This window comes from Anas acuta, chromosome 5 (assembly GCF_963932015.1).
Source record: "Anas acuta chromosome 5, bAnaAcu1.1, whole genome shotgun sequence".
Lineage (NCBI taxonomy): Eukaryota > Metazoa > Chordata > Aves > Anseriformes > Anatidae > Anas > Anas acuta.
In genome coordinates this window covers 56,501,822-56,519,392 of record NC_088983.1, presented here as the reverse complement: position 1 = coordinate 56,519,392, position 17,571 = coordinate 56,501,822, and the positions used below count along the sequence as shown (strand labels likewise).

At 42.0% G+C, this 17,571-nt stretch overlaps 1 protein-coding gene across 5 annotated transcripts in view; it reads left to right on the top strand.

The window, feature by feature from the left end:
• The window catches only part of BDNF (brain derived neurotrophic factor), a 61,899-nt gene extending 45,614 nt beyond the window's left edge, over window positions 1–16,285 (top strand). For 3 of the 5 annotated variants that reach the window (XM_068685008.1, XM_068685010.1, XM_068685009.1), the window contains one exon: window positions 12,705–16,285. In XM_068685008.1, coding sequence (XP_068541109.1) covers window positions 12,705–13,466 — 762 coding nt within the window. In that variant the 3' untranslated portion in view covers window positions 13,467–16,285. Of the gene's footprint in view, window positions 1–3,153; window positions 3,309–11,441; window positions 11,818–12,704 lie in introns of those variants that run through there. The other 2 variants (XM_068685011.1, XM_068685007.1) reach the window with 2 other exon arrangements.
• Window positions 16,286–17,571: the final 1,286 nt, after the last annotated feature.

Here is a 17,571-nt window from a genome sequence, read left to right as displayed (position 1 = left end):
GCTTAGGGCTGCCAGAACGCCCCATGAAGTAAGACACCCACCACAACCAAACCTCAGTGGGAGCTGAGGACTTCAAGCTCGTAGAATCCTAAAAATGCAAGCCCTTGGTTGATATTATGTACTGACTGTCTTCCCAGGTGATAGTTTTGGTAATGTTTTAAAATACTTTAAATCTGCCAGTGTCAGGTATATCAGGATAAGGGCTTAATGTCTGTTTTCTGAGGGAAATCAGTTTTACTATGGGAAATGGAGGAGCTGCGGCACATGACCATTTGCCATTCAAGTCAGGAGGCAACTGCAGGCTGTTTATACGAGGCTGTATGAGGAGAGAGCCTTCATACCAAACACTGGAAAAACTACCCGTGGCTCGGCATCCAGCCTCTGCCTCTCCACTATAGGCACTGGGCTACAGTTCAGTTTGTAGTCCCTTATATATGTGTACCATAGCAGGAAGGTACTGGCAAAAGATCAAAGTAGGAGAAATTCAGCAAAGTGCTGTTGTATGCTCTTTAATAACTCAGCATGCAAAAGACCTGAAGCATATTGCTGCAGTTAAAGCTTAATTCTGTAACAATAAGAACAGGACTCAAGACCTTTTATATATTTTTTTTTGAATCCTGTAGTATCCCTAGCACATGTTATACCTTATCTAGTGTGATCAAAACACAGCTTTCTTTAAACATAACAGCTCCTGGAGAAATGCAGTTTTGTCTAGATCAAGGAATTAGAGGTTATGATCTCTGGATTCCTTAGTCAGTTATGCCATTTACTTTCTAAGCTTGGTGCAAAGTTTAGTATCCATATGGTTTAGTTTACCTTTCTTTATGCTGGGCATGGCTCTCTGGAAGCGTTCAGTACTTGATATACTGAAATGAAAAGAAGCAAAATCTAAACTTTATTCAAGGGCTGGATTAGCAAGTAAACCAACCTCCCTGTCATCACAGCTGTCACTGCGCTACAGAGGTGTATGGACACTGTTGGGATGAGCGACGGGACTTGTTTTGTGGTATTTCTACATAATTGTGCCTGCTGGCTGTCTGCATTAAGACTGGGATCTTCACTTGGTATATACATTCCTTTTGAGTTGATGATCCAGTTTGAGCTGTAAATGCCAAGAGAAAAATGTTGTTTGATAGAAATTTCTACGGCAAACCAGCGTGAGTCCAAGGGGAAGCAAGCCAATAACAAGTTCAAGCTGGCAAGGGTGCCTTAACCAGAACCCGTGCCAGGAAACTGTGGTGGAGTAAGTTTGCTGCTGAACATCGTGACTGCCCTTTATCTTTACAATGGGTTGACCCAAAACTAGAAATAAATACATCCCAAGTACTCAATTCTTGCTTTCCCAGATATAAACATAATGGTTTATGTCAATGTCATCATTTTTTGGCATCTAATGTTCTGCATTGGTGAAGAAAAGTCCATTTTATTTAATGGGAGGCAAAGAAGGATGTTTAACATCTCACTACAACAGCAGGGTAGTGGTATGGTGTATGCAGGTTGCTGCCAGTGAAATGGTGCACAGAAAGGACAGGCAGGTGCTTCTTTGCAGCTAATCACAGAAATAAAAATGTTATGTAATACTTGGCCTCAAGCTCAAAAATGAGCTTTCCCCTTAAAGGTTAATGATTGACATCTGAATTTAAAGCCGAGAACAAAGATTGGAAGACTCATTTCAAGTCCTGTTCTCTTTATTTTGTATTAATGAGTAATTTCTGCTGCCCCTAGTGCAAACTTTTTCTGCAATTTTAATTGTGAAAGTAGCAGTAATGTTAATGATGAGCGAGGATATTTTAAAAGGATAAGTCAGACAATTCCACATACCTGCATTAAAAAAAAAAAAAGGATCGGGTGGCAAAAACTAAGATTTAACAAGGAATTACTTAGAGGTCAATGCCTGCAGAGGCTGACTGCCTCCAGGTCTGAGTGGAGGCGGGACATTGTGAATTCCATAATCCTCGAACATCAAGTCATATCTGTTCTTAATCAATATTGTTCAACACAGGTATTGGATTTTTTTTTCTTGTTCTGACTCCTGTAACTGAAAATTTAAAAATCTTGTGCTTAGAAAAAACAAATCATTTCACCTGCCTTTGGCTAATGAAAGGACAGCTATGCAGTGACAGCTAGGAAATGCAATAAATACCTTCCATGTCTCCTCTAAATCAAACACTCTGGAGCAAATTCTCAGTTGCGAGGCACCACCAGACCTGTTAGCATTCAAGTCATAGTCACTATAAAACCACTGAGGGGGGGCTGCCGATGTTCTGCATACCTTGTCATGTTCAGGCATACTGCCAAACGTGACGTGTGGTTTTGACTAGGACTGTCTGGAGCCATTTATATTTCTAACAAAAAAAAAAGCATTTGTGGGGATAACACTGCTGGTATACTGAAATTGGGTTTTCTTTTTTCTCCCTTTGATTGTTTTGATTGGGATGAGACCTGCTTCATTCCCTGTGCAGGCCAAGCATCTTTATTATGAGCAGGCACAGCTTTGCTCATCTCCATTTTATGCAAGTTAAGGCTGACCTTTGGTTCCTGGCAAGCGGCCTGTTTTGCGTTTATAGAGCTGGTAAATACCTACTTGTGCAGCAGTAGTTTTTCATGGGAATAGGTATTTCCTGAATTTCATAGCAAATTTGTTCTGGCTAGAAGCAGCCCCTGGATGAGAGAGGAAGTTGTGCTGCATTTCAGTTGAAGCCTCCTAGAGGTTTTAATGGTGAAGGATGTTTCTGCATTAGCACTATTTGCCTCCTCTTCTTGTTTGTTATATAATGGTTGAGCCCACAAATTAGAAGCATGAGGCTAAAAGCTAAAGAATGAAGGAAGAAACAAAAAGCCATATGGCGATAGCAGGAGGTCCTGCCACCCCACCTTAGGCTCGTGACAACATGCCCTACATTTAACCTACAGTCAGGAACTAATTAACAACACAGATGGAATTGAGCTAGCATATGTATTTTAAGTAATACCCCTAAGGTTTTAATCAGCTGCCCAGCCTCTTTCTGGGTTAGACATGTAAGTTGCCATAGAGAGAGTTGCAAAATATTTGAATGATGCATGTGGTTAAGGTAGCTCGTGGTAGTGGCTGGAGCGAGGCGGTGGGGGCTCCCGTCTTCTCCGGTTCAGCAGTGACTTGCCATGCGACCCAGGGGAACTTGTTCAGGCCTCTTTATGCTTAGTAGGAAAAGACCGTTTCTGGGATGTTTCCTCCTCACCGAAGCATGGTGAGATGCAGTGCTCACAAAGCACTCTGGAAGCTTTGATGGTCTGTGCCGTAAGAAAAGTAGAAGTGGAGGCTCAGCACTGTAAGTACCAGGTCTCTCTTGTCTTGCAATATCTGTGAGGTTTTTCAACCTCTCCAGAATTGTTGATCATCTCTGATAAGACAGCGTTGATTTTGGCTAGGATAGCAATTTTGAGGTCATCTATTGAGTTGTGCAGAGGTTTAGGAGAGGGAGAACAACTAGCTGTTTCCTGCCGAGTCATTTCATGTTTCTCTCTTTCCTCCCCCCACTCCTAGCTATTTGAGGAGAGGCTCTCCTTCCCTGCAGGGCAGTAGCATCTGCTTATGTGAAGGGACAGGTATTGAAGTTTTTATAGAGGAATGTCTAATTACTGAAATCCCATCTATGAACCTACCCTTTGGAGCTTAAGGGCTCTTACAGCGAGGACTGTACACTGGCAGTAAAGCCACTTTGTTCTGTTAGGGGTGTATGTGCATGAAACAAAACACCCAAAAGCGGCGTGGAGGGAGGTTGGATTGTGTTGGCCTGGATTTTGCATACTTTTGTTTATAGGCATGTCTGGGCTATTTGTGTGCTTATGTCGGTGGGGGAAGGGAGGAGCTAGTCTGCACACCTAGGAAACTTTTTTCTTCCTCTTGAAAGTGTAATTATTACCAAATATGCATGTGTCCCAGAGGAATCCTGAGTGTGAGCAAGCTGTGTTACTCAAACCAGTCACAAGTTGTTCTGATAGAGCTATTAGCTATAGTGTTGGCCCCGTTTGATTTTATGACCACATAAATGCTGGGCCACCTTCACAGCTGGTACAAATCTGTGGAGAGAGCACTATGGATTGATGCTAGGCAGTGACTCTGGACACCACAGTCAGGTCCACTGGAATGTACTACTTCAATGAGCCCTAACTGTTCTCATGGAAATAAATTGCAGCATGACAGGAAACTATCTTTGCATCTAATGACTATATGAGAAATCATCAGCCAGGTACATTTCGTTTTTAATTGGGGGGATGGGATGGGACAACCCATGTCAGTGCGTCATGTTGACAGAAATCCGTGTAATATTCCTCCAGGCAAGAGATTAGACGATTATACAGCTGGGAGAAGGCATAAGGTTGATTTAAAAAAATAAAAAAAATAAAAAAAATTCAGTCTTGCAAGGGGGGAAAAAAAGGACTTTTATTTTTTCCTTACGTTCCACTACATGTTTGTACCTTGAGCAGGGTGACTACTGAAGGTCTGTGGGTCCTAACTGGCTGGGCAACTGCTGCTGAGCCAGTGAGGCTTGCCCAAGGAAGGCTGGAGGAGGAAAGCTCCTCTGGGTGGTCTCAGCTACTTGTGTGCCAGTTATAACACATGACTGTGGAAACAGTGCTGTCTGTGGAACTTGGATCCCTCTGAATCCAGTTGAAGCAGGCCCCCAGGTTTTTAAAATTGTGTTAGGGACAGAAAACCAGGTGTAGTGATTGCAGAGGTTTTTTCAACATGAAACCACGTAGTGGAGGGGGAAGGGCTAACTGTAATGCTTGGAAATCTGTGGTATGCTGCTTTGTCCTAGTAAAATGTCAGTGGTGAAGACATCATGTCTTTCCAAAGTGTTTTCAGTAGTTATGCTAATATATTAACATAACTTTGCAGCAACAATGGTATCTCCAGAGATAAAGCAGTTGTCACAGCAGGACGCGTGCAGGGCTGGCTGCATAGTGAGATGGGTTAGACTGCTTAACCCATCCAATGGCATTGATGTCCTCAGTAAGTTAAAACTCCTCGTTATTCCATTTATGTAGCTTGAGGTGGCTTTGTGAACTTAAAAAAATAAAATAAAATAAAAATAGAAAAAAAAAATCTGTTCCTGGTCTGGTTGTCCCTGTGTAACTTTGGACTCCAGAAGGTGCTCCTCTGGTACCTCTGCAGAAGCTCTCATGCCCTGTCCGTGTACGCGGGGTATTTCTGTGGAGGTGCCGTGTTAACAACGGGACTCAGCATGTGTTGAGAAGTCTGCACAGGAGGGCGGGCAGCCAAAAGATGACTGATAACACTCCTGGCAAATGCAGGCATATTGTTAATACCTGTCAGGACTCTGACAACAGGCATTTCCAGTTTCTGGTTCATGCACATCACAACATACTGATCTGCTTCATTTCAAGGACTGACTATGGCTAAAAGCAAGGTATTCTCTAACAGCAATGCCACACACAGTCAGGGTCTCAGCGAAGGTAAGTATCTTGCAGCAAATGGGCACAGCCCTTGCTCTTCTCCCTTGCTCAAAGAAAGCACTGCCTGCCCAAACCATGGGTAACTGCTCCATCCGATGCTTACGCTTTTTAACCATTGGTTTTCCTTGGCTAAGCTTGGCTTATGTTCCTGGTGAGTGCTTAATGTTCTATAGGTCCTAGGAAACTTGCCACTCGCAGCAGAGCTGATGGGTGCGTGGGATGTTTTACATGCTGTTCAATAGTTCCCGGGCACTCGTAAGATCCAAGTTTAACTGGTACAGCAGCTTCTGGGTTGTTCGCGGGCTGCTGGACACATGTCACAGTACAAAGGATCCAACTCACGCTAGTTTGCATGCAACATGCTCTGTTCTGTTCCTGCTCTCGAATGCCAATTATCCTTGACTTCAGCAGGAGCTTCATGTGTGTGCTTGGCAGAATAGTTTGGTCCTGTGACGCTTCAGCGCAGTGTTTCATACCAAAGAGCAGTGGTGAAATGGAAGACAAACCACAGATGCTGCTCTAAGGTCTGAGACTCTGCCCTAATGTTCTTCCACATGCAGGTTGAATTAAATAAAGCTCTAGTGGCTATTGAAGCGAATGATTTCGGAGAACTGTAATTACCTGCTGTCATGGAGGAACCAGACACTATCTTGGCATGGAGTAATTATTCCATGGAGCGGCTTTGTGGTTGGCTTCTTGTTTTGTTGCTTGGTGTGTTTCTCCTTAGATAACCAGTTCTATAGGTGAACTCTGCTTTCACTGAATTCATAATTGTCCTTCTGAATGAACGCAGTAGTGGCATGAATCTGTTGTGACACATACTCCAAACCAGCTTGATGCAGCTTTCGAAGCCTGAAATCCATTCAGAAGCCGGAGTTCACTAATTCTGAGGTCTTAAACTTGGAAGTCATATCTCTACTGTCCAGTATTTCTGGCATGGCAATACAAGTATCGCATATCTTACCCATTCTGCTCCTGCTGATGAACAGAAGTAGGCCTGCTGGTAGCATCTTCTATCTGAAGGGGACTTCCCCATACACCTTTATTTCAACATGAGGGTTTGGCAAAAAGAAAAAAAGTTGCGGTTAAGTGAATGTTCTGATAAGCACAGTGGCATGCACGTGTGCCCTTCTGGAGTTGAGTTTACAGTAGTTGAGTTTGCTTACAGTAGTCCTCCATAAAACTCCTGTGTGGTCTGAGTGCCCCTTGCATGGGATGCTGCACAAACAGCTGGAAAAGCAGCATGTGTGTCCCTCGCTCAATAATCGATTCCCATTGTAAAAATATAAAAATAGTGCACATCTGTTCTCTTCTATGGGTGTTGTCTCTCCCAAAACCTCTGATACCATCTGTGAGCTTGGCCTGCTCTTTCTTTACTTGTGCATGCTGCCAAAACCCATCCTGCTTGTTTCCTGGTATGGGCAGAATGGGTCTTAGATCTGTCCGACAGAAATCCTGCTGGGAACTCCTTGTAGTGCCGTACTTGGCCAATTGAAGTATAAGCATGCTTGTAATGATGAGACTGTCTAGTCTACGCAATAGAGCGTCTGAATTCTTTCTTAGAGCTCTGAAGCATGCGAGTCCTTTGTATGGCTGTTTGGGCATCCAGAAAGGTATGAAGAAAATCTGTAGGAAACTCTGATGCATAAGGCAGTGAAAGATCAGGGTGTAATGTTGGGGCGTTAATGTTTTGGCATTGATTTTCTTTGGGTTCTTTCCCACCTCTGTTTGATGGGAAGAAGTTGTGATTATTTTTTTTTAATATCTTGAGGGAAGAGTCCAATAAACCCCAGGGACCCCATAAACTCCTTGTAGTACTTTAAACAGGTGCTCTCTAGAGCCAATGGAGGCACTGCTGGAGATGTTGTGTTCTCGGAGGCTGTACTGTGGGCAGTGTTCAGTAGCATGAGATCAAAGACAATTTCTTATGTTAAAAGTTGTAGTTTACAAACTACTTTAAATTTGCTTGTAATTTGTCTTAGTCTTCAAAATGGTGTTGACTTAGTCTTTGCCATCTCTGGCATTATGGCTAAGTAGATTTTATTCCCTCAGGGTAAACCAACATGAGGGAATAAAAATGAAATGTTTTTTTTTCTTCCTGACATGAAGCACCAACTTACAAGAATACAAATTGGGTGTGGGTGTGCCTGTGTATGTATAGATGGGAGATGGGGGGGGCTATATTTTCTGTAATAAAAAATAATTATATAGTTTGCATAAATAGCCGTAAGGATAACCATAGTGCGTCAGACATCCAGTTATGCATGTGTTAAAGGTTAATGCTGTTTGTTCTCAGTACACTTAGTCTTTGCAAATCATGTGCTGACATGCATCCCATTTTGGTATCTGTTCACACACTCCAGTAATGATGCGTAGAGAGGAACTCATGCCTGTGCCATTCAGTAGTATTTAGTAAATTGAACTTTTGTATAAAGGTCTTAGAAAATGGCAAGGCAGAAAATGAATGTCGTCTTGCTGCTAATTTTATCTTCCACTGCACATTCCTTTCTGGAGATTAAAGCATTCTGAATCTATTCACTACTGAAAGTTATTTCAACTTTCATAGCGCATATCAGGATGCAGAAAAGCAAGTTCATGTTCACAGCTGTTCCTCAGGTCTCTCTGCTGGAAATACAACCTGTTAAGCAGTTAGATTTCTGCTTAAAATAAGTGAAACTAATGAAATAAAAACAATTAACTAGTGAATTCTCATTGAATGCAAATGCAGAAGTAAATAGTACAGATAGGTAATTGACTGCATATGTAAACTAGCTGTAGATAATTGACATGACCTTCATTTAATGAGCCTCCTTCCCATTAGTGGAGACGACTGCCACAATTAAGTGCCCTTATTCTAGCTGTAATTGTATGGACTTCATTGAAGTACAAACTAGGTCATGTCTTCCCGAGATCTGGTCCATGGTGGGTGACCTGTTTTCATTGCTTTGGCTTCACTGTGCTGCATTAGAGAAGGAAGAATGCTCTTGCAGCCATGAGAATGGATGGCATTCAGGAAACTTGTCTCAAATGTCACTTCTGACAGAGACATCTCGTGTGACCTGAGGAAGCCTTTTAAAGCTTGGTCTCAAGAGGGCCGGCATACATGTATTTTAAATAGCATATACCTACTTTTTGCAAGGTAATAGTTGTATTCAACAACAGTAGAAGTAAGATGTCCTCTTCTAGAGGAGTCTGATCCACTGACGTAGCTGGGTGGGAGGAGGGAAAAAGAGCTGCAGCCTTCACTCATCATTCCTGGGTTGTGGGGTGTAGGGATCTGAACCTCCTACAGCTGGGAGGGGAGAGGATGGATGCATGATAGGACTACAAAGTGAGGCCGCATCATCAGTGATTGAGTTGTGTTTTTTTCCTACCTGAGTGTGGCCAAAAAGTGGCCACAGCTGCTCTGGCTTGGCTGGCATTTGATAGTATTGGTGTGGTTGTTGCGAGTTGGGTTGCTTCAGGTAAAAATACGCCGTTTCAGAGTGCTGATGAGCCTCTGTGGGAAGAAGTTTAGTCTACCTGGGCAGCATCTGCCATGGGAGTACCCAGCAGGGCTGAGGCATCTCCAGACAGGGCCTTGCAGTAGCAGATGTGCCCAGGATGGCAAGGGGCAGTACCTTACTCAGACTGGGGAAATAGGCAAATGCAGCTTTGTCCCGTGTTCCAGCCTCTCTTCCACTTCCACATGGGGTAACTTGGTGACTGCCTCGAAACTGGAAGGGTGAATGCAATCTGTTGGTGTGCAGGGTGTACGAGGTGCTCGGTGTAACAGGACAGCCAGCATCTGTAATCTTTACTGTATAATAAAGGTTTGGCAGCTGGGAAGCAGAAAGAAAAGGACGGGCAACTGCCATCCGATTTGTTTCCAGTGCCTTTTTTGGAGCCGCATGGTGGTACTAGTCCTGCCTTGCTAAGTGGGAGGTGAACCATGCACTCGTGAGGCAGTTCAAAAGCAGCTGAAAGACTGTTTCCAACCACAAAGGGAGGTTAAGTCTTACTCTGCTAGTGCGCTAGTAGACTTAGAGCAACTACTACTAAAAGTTATGACCTCTAAAACAAAGAGGCGTCCTAGGTGTTCACAGATGACTTCAGCCTGTTAGCTCGGTATCATTTTGTTGCTGCCCAAAATTGACTGTATAGGACCGTGTTTAGGATAATTTTTTTTTTTCCACAGCCTGCTTACACTGTTCAGAATAGTCAAGGACTCTCTTATGAGCAAGTAGAAGTTTTTCTACGTTCACTTGATAGCGATACTCCATGTGTCTGTACTGCCAAAACTTAATTTGACATAATATTTTACTGATAGAAATGGGAGGGAAAGGGGTGGCTATTAGGGGGCCACGTTCACTCGTGAGTAGTGGCTGTCTTAAAGTTGTGGGTTTTCAAAGCCTAGCTGTATGTTTTCTTACTACCCCAAACAGTGACAGTCAGATATCATTGAATGGGACACAAATTGATCGAGCTTGACAGCGTTTTCCCTCAGAAGTAGAAGGAAACACTGAATAAGGAAGGATTAGTTGAATGTCGGATGTAGAGTAGTGTTAGATCTGGTAACCAAACAGCAGTTTTTGGAGGTTGCTGAGGGTATGTCGAGGCCATGGTAAGCTCTACACCTCTCTGCTTTCCCTCTTTCTTCCTTGTAAGAAAGCTGTCCATGCAAATGAAGTTTCACAGCCTCTATTCTAGTCACTTTGGATCCCATCAAGTTTATTGCTACACTAACGGCCCAAAGGTAATTGTGAGGGATGTGGCTTGTGCCAGAAATCATTGCATCTTTTGCACACCTACTGAATTACAGTAAATATAGCAAATACTCGGCCTTCCAAGAATGAACTTAACTGATGTGCGCAGACTTCCCTTAGTTCTGTGCTTGCCTTGGTACCCTGTGTGTTGTGCCCTACCTATTCTGTGTTGGAGGGCTCTCTAGGGCACTACGTGCTCAGACGGGATCTTGCCTCTGGAGTCCAGATATTGGCTGGGAGCTTTGGGCACTACTCTAACAAAAATAATGGGAATTTGATTAGGAGCCAGAAGATCTGTTTTGTGTTCTTTGCTTTGGTGGTCACAGCACGTGATAAGGGGTTTGGTTTTTGTCTTTTTTTTTCTTTTATATGAAAGAATCCTTGAAGAGGGAGCATATGATGTTCCATTGGCTCTGTCCTGGTATGCTAGGGGAACCACCCCTTCTCCCTCTGTCTTGTCTCTCTGTGTTTGATAAAGGAAGACTGATAGCCTTCTTCCTTGTGTGTAAATCATGTCTAGTGTGTTTCTTCCCTTCAAGGAAGAAATCTGATATTGCTCTCTAAAATGTTTTTTAAAATCCTAGGATGAAAAATCTGCTAAATATTAATGTTCTGCACAGTTAGAGCAAACACTGTGTTCCTGTGAGTCACAGATGTCAGGTTTGTTTAATCTTAATAAATCTATGCCACAATAACACTTAAACAGGAAGAGATGAAGGGAAGAAGTGGAGTTGGACTGGGGTGGAGATGACTCTTAGCTGCAGTCGTGTTCAGTGGTGGGGAGGGGAGGGGCACAGACACAAAACCAAACACTTCACGCGCTCCCCAACACTTCGTTAAGTAGACTTAAAGATGTACATTTTGGCCACTGCCTCTCTAGTACATATTTCATTTTTTTTGTATGGTTTATGATAGATTGCCTTTCCACGTTGGAGTCCTAAGAGTACTAGTTTCCCACAGCATATTTGCAGGAGATGAAGTAAGGCTTTTTACATAGCACCCTGTTGGCAAACAGAAATAGCTTTTACTCCAATGAGTGCTGCCAAGTATGAGGTACTTCCGAATGAACTTCAAAAGCTTTGAAACAAGCATTAGCTGCTGCTTCAAAAATGTGAACAATGCCATTGCTTTCTAGCAAGCAGGACAGATGAGAGCCGGGATCGGAAGGAGCAGAAATAACAACTGGGCATGATAGATGTTGTAGTAGCACTTGGGATCAGACAGAAAGCATAGCTGTCTGTCACAGCAGGGTTTGGGATGTTCCTGTTTTAATAGTACCTTAAGGATGTACTCCATACTTCAGGGGGAAGCAATCTCTACCCTGAGGAATGTATGATCGCTAGACACTCAGCGAAGCATTGGGGAAGGAGCAGTCATACAAGCCCAAACTCTTTGGAGTGCTGGTACGAAGGAGTTTGCTCAGGCTGGTGAAAAGTTTTTTCTTACCAGCACTCACTCATGGTGCTGTCCCTCTGTGCTCAAGTCAAGTGTACCTATAAGCATCAAGGCACAGCCCATAACATGCTCCAGAACTGGAAGCAGAATGGGGGAAATAAAGAAGAGCTGCTGTGTTAAATAGGGCAAGCAGGGCTGCTGCCTGGTTATGCTCCTGGTTGGTTGTGTTGTGTGTTTTTGTTTGTTTGTTTGTTTTTTTGTATGTAGCCATGGGTTTAAATAGAAACTTTGCCTGCTTGAGAATAGGTGGTGAGTGGCTCTGGGAAAATACGGTACTGTGGTTCTGGTGCTGTTGTTTCAGTATAGCTCCTTATCAGCTCTGTAATCCAGTAAGCCCTTTCCATGGCATTCACATGATGTGAGCAATCTTTCCAGCTCAAATTTAGTACGGTTGCAAGCATGCTGTCCTGCATCATTTTCTTGTTCTATATTTGTGCATACATACCTTCTACTTTTAGATGAGGAATTGACCTGCTGAGACCCCAGAGGTGTACAGATTTTCCTGTGTTTTGAAGATTGCATATAAAATACAAATGCAATTTATCCTGGTCGTGTTCAGTTTCTTGTGGATTTAACTATTTTTGGCATGGAGAGATCTTAAAAATCAAATATTTGCATTTGTTCTTTAAATGGAAGTCATACCTTTGACACTCATGAAGCTGCCTTTTACTGCTCAAATGTTGCATTGCTAAATAGCAGTTCTGCTTCTGTTATTATTTGAAATAGGTGTAATCAGTCAACAAATAAAAGGTCCATATAGTATCTAATCTAATGCTTACCACAGAAGGACATTGGCACACAAGATCTGACTCACCGTAACAAATGTTGCCCAAGTTTTGGCATGTGATTTATGTGAAAATCTAAATCAAAGAAACACCTTGGTACAAGACTATGCTTTATCACTGATAATGAGTTGCAGCTGCATATGCAGCAGATCTCTGCAGAAAATGCATAATGTCTCATGACAACCCAGATGAATCTTTCTTACATGGTGCTTTGTAAGTTAAATACTTTATTTTTTTTTGTTGTTCTTGTCCTTAACAGTTCCACCAAGTGAGAAGAGTGATGACCATCCTTTTCCTTACTATGGTTATCTCATACTTCAGTTGCATGAAAGCTGCCCCGATGAAAGAAGCTAGTGTAAGAGGACAAGGCAGCTTGGCTTACCCAGGTCTTCGGACCCACGGGACTCTTGAGAGCCTAAACGGGCCCAATGCAGGTTCAAGAGGACTGACATCGCTGGCGGACACTTTTGAACATGTGATAGAGGAGCTGCTAGATGAAGATCAGGACATCCAGCCCAGCGAGGAAAACAAGGATGCAGACTTGTACACATCCCGGGTCATGCTGAGCAGTCAAGTGCCTTTGGAACCCCCGCTGCTCTTCCTGCTCGAGGAGTACAAAAACTACTTGGATGCTGCAAACATGTCCATGAGAGTCCGGCGTCACTCCGACCCAGCTCGCCGTGGGGAACTGAGCGTGTGTGACAGTACGAGCGAGTGGGTGACGGCGGCAGAGAAAAAGACTGCAGTGGACATGTCTGGTGCGACTGTCACAGTCCTTGAAAAAGTCCCAGTACCCAAAGGCCAACTGAAGCAATACTTCTATGAGACCAAATGCAACCCCAAGGGGTACACAAAGGAGGGCTGCAGGGGCATAGACAAGAGGCACTGGAACTCCCAGTGCCGAACTACCCAGTCTTACGTGAGAGCTCTCACCATGGATAACAAGAAGAGAGTTGGCTGGCGGTTTATAAGAATAGACACTTCGTGTGTATGTACATTAACCATTAAAAGGGGAAGATAGTGGATTTGTGTTGTATAGATTATATTGAGACAAAATTATCTATTTGTATATATACATAACAGGGTAAATTATTCAGTAAAAAAAATAATTTTATGGACTGCATGTATAACTGAAGTTTATACAGTACAGTGGTTCCACAACCTATTTATTGAACATATCCATGACCTGAAAGGGAACAAAAGTCATTTGCGCACAACTTAAAAAACAACAAAAAAAAAAAGCAAACTAAAAAGTCTGCATTACATTCCTCGATAACATTGTGGTTTGTCGCCGTTGCCAAGAATTGAAAGTATAAAAAGTTTTAAAAAAATAAAAAATAAAATTGCATGCTGCTTCAATTGTGAATTGATGATACTGTCCTCTTTCAGAAAAAAAAATGAACCAAAACATTCCGTTTACATTTTAGACAGTAAGTATCTTTATTCTTGTTAGTATTATATCTGTTTACTGCTTTTAACTTCTGATAGCGTTGGAATTAAAACAATGTCAAGGTGCTGTTGTCATAGTTTTACTGTTTCTCTTACTTTTGAGCTCCCATCAGATAGAGGAAAAAAAAAAAGATAAAAAATCATTACCTTATCCTGGATTAAAGACCAATTTGTTTTTTGTATGTTGTGAGGTGTTTGCGATAGCAATCCAACTACTGACAAAAAAATAAAATAAAAAAAAGGCAACTGAAAAAGAATGGTGATGTTCCACTTCACATTGTTGAACTTCAGGCTTAAAGACAGCACTTATTTAACTGTCTGACAACATGCTTTGGTGTTTTGTTTTGTTTTTTTTCCAGTCACTGTCTTTTGAGACGTGCATTTTCTTATACCATGTTTGATTGTGTTTGGTTCCCCCCCATGCCCCTCTCAAAGGAATGGGATGGTGATCTTTGAAATGTTTCACTTACCGTACAACTGGAGCTTGTCATGCAGAAACTATTCTTTAGAATGTTGAGAGCAATGATTGTAATGTAACAGGATCCTGGGCTTGGATCAAATGTCTTGGTGAAGCACAGCAAGAATGTCAATACAAAAGGGTCTGGAATGATTACAGCGAAGCAGAGGGATGTCATGGGACTAGATAGCTTAGTTCAGGGATAAACAACAGTGTTTTGGCTTGACTGCTGCTCTCCAGATTGTAGTCAGCACTGAATTTGGTCCTGTGCGTGCTGCCTGAGAGAAACAGCTCTGCATTGCACACTGATGCACGTAGTGCAGCCTTCTGCTCCAGCGTGTGTCCTGCAGCCACAAGCCTCAACGTGCTGGGGGAGAGCACAGTGTACAAACAGTTGTGGTATCTGTGCTGGAGAGACCCCTCTGCAACAGCAGGGGAATGAAGCAAAAATTGTCCAAAGATTCCCTGCCTCTGGTTGAAAGCAATTAAAATGTATGTGAATGCAGCTCTAACCCTCCTGTCAGCCTTATTCCATGAAACAAATTGGCATTAAAAGTAAACTTGGAGTAAGTGCTAGAGTAGCAGGCTGAACATCTGCTTTGGTACAGATAAACTTACTTATCCCTGTGCTGCTGCTCTAACTACCCTGACAGAAGTGTTACTAAAAGTCAGGTTGTAGGCCTGAGAGTTTGGGCATAGCACTTGAGCTGGCTACAGTGGGTGGAGAGGCAGAAACAGCTCGTTAGTGAGCTGACTGAAGACAGATGTGATAATTGTAATCACTGTAGATGAACAAAGAGGAACATGCTGCAAGATGTAACTATTGCAGAAGCTGCAATGGTTACGCCTTTCTGTTGAAATTAATTAAAACTTGGACTAGGCAAAGTTTATTTGGAATATCATCCCCCACAAGTATTACCTATGAAGAATACATTTAATATGTTTATGTCCCTCCTAGTAGAAACCAATTCTATAGGTTAACAAAACTAGTGATTTCTTCTACTTAAAGTAAGAGGACCTCCCTTTTCAATTTAGCGGACTGTCAAAGTAGTGCCATCCCAACTGTAAAATGGAAACTTTCTGAACTTTCTGTAGTGGCTGTGAGTCCACTGGACCATAAATGAGAAGACAAGGTTAGGTGACCCATTAGAACTTCAAGGTTGAACCATTGGAAATTAATTGTAGGTATGTAGGCTCCCACATAAAAATCAGGCAGAAGAATATTGTATTGAAATGCCTCAAAACTTTAGCCAAAGTATTTTTTTATGCAATCTGGACATTGGAGCAAAGGAGAATTTCATTTTGCAGTAGCCAGTACCTGTCTGTGTATTACTCTTTGCCTTTAATGACCCAAATGTTACTAAGGCGCTATTCTCAGCAGTGTTTCTAAACTACTGCAGAGAGATGGTGTAATGGTAGCTCCACTGAAAACTAGGTTTTGTTGTTTAGGAAGGGGAAAGGATGATGCTAATGAGTGAATACCAAACAGATCATGTAGACTGGAAAAAAGAAACGGTGGCTAGGACATAATGGTAATCTCAATCAGATACATGAATAAAGTAATTTCCAGTTCAAATAAATTGAATTGCTAAAAGAAGTGTTAACATCTAAATCATGCCAGAAACAAAGTTCCTAATTTCACGAAGTTAATGATGGTATATCTTTAACTCAGTCATCCTCACCTGGAATAGGTGAGAGCATCGCTGGTGTTACAGAATTCAAACAGTTGGATGGTAGGTTCAAGTTGTGCCATTGACTTTCTAGATGAGTAAAATAAATAGTTCTACTCGTAGAATAGCTTGGTATTTAAACTAACTCAAAACGATGGCCTCCATTCAAATACAAAATGGAGAAAACCATTTTTTTATATATTTTTTTTTGACCAGGGAATACAAATGCTAGTATATTAAAGCATGAAAAACAAGTGGCTTCTACTCTACTCTGTCTTTAGCAGCAAAGCCACCTGATGAGGTTTCTACTCCTGTTCCCCGTTGCCCATTCGCTGACTGTGGTGTGAGGAGCCTTGCAGGAATAATTCCTTTAAAATACACCCAAAGGGGTAAAGTGCAGCCTGTGCAGGTTGGGAGAACTAAAGGATGGAGCTGAGAACATACAGAACGACGTCTAACTACTTCTAGAGTGTGTTCCCGTAACACGCAACTTATATGCTGATTGATGCTTTCAACATCCATAAGGTGAAACTGGCAATTAAAGGCAGTCCCATGACTCTCACCTGCCCGACCCGCTACGTACATGATCGCAGGCTCGGGAGTTTTAGTTAAACAGAGTTGGGGGGTGATGGCTGGGTGGGGGGTTGGTTTTCGTTCATGTCACTTAATTAAAATCTTGCTGTGGTCTGTTTGTGACAAAGGTATATCATGCATGTCAGCAGGCCTAGTGCTGTGTTAAAGTAAAGACTCTTGCAAATGTAAGTTCATGTCTGTGGCCTTGTTCTCTACTATTCACCTTGTGTAACATAAATATTTATTGTATATTTATATAATTTTATGTTTTTTGGGAAAAACTGAAATTGGCATTAAAATTTAAAAGCAACTGCGTCATATTGTAAATATAATTAAGCTATATTTAAGTGTACTGATTAACATAATATATGTTTAACTATAGAGTTTTTTATGTTTTTAAATATATTTTCAAAATATATATAAAACTTGGGGTTTTTTGGGGGACCATGTGACTCTTTTCTCTAATTGTAAAACAAACTTGAGTTTTACTATAAAGATGTGTGTTCTTTGTTTTAAAACAATTTTTACTTTATTTTAGCAATAAAATCTCACTTGGAGGGCAGATAGCCACCTGTTTCATAGCGGGACAGTTAGCAGCGGGAGGGGAGGGGTGGCAAGAATTTGCTTTCCACAAAACTTGGGGATACTCACAGAACAATGTAGTACTAGCCCGTAAGTCCTCATGAGACTAAAAACCCACAAATGACAAATGTAAATGATTTTATTCAGATATGAAATAATGAGCACAATGGAAGGGAGTTGGGGGGTCATTAACATTAATAGCTAACGAGTAAGTGAGACACAACTTCCATAGCTGTAGTCTAGGCATGTACTTGATATTTAAGTGGCGTCATGGATATTTATATCCAGTACGCTGAACTTAGTTATGTCCTCCACAGTGCAATAAGAGTGGAATTCCTTGGATTTAATGTATTGTTAGCATTGCTAAAAGAATATGCTCTACGATAGCTGTCAAG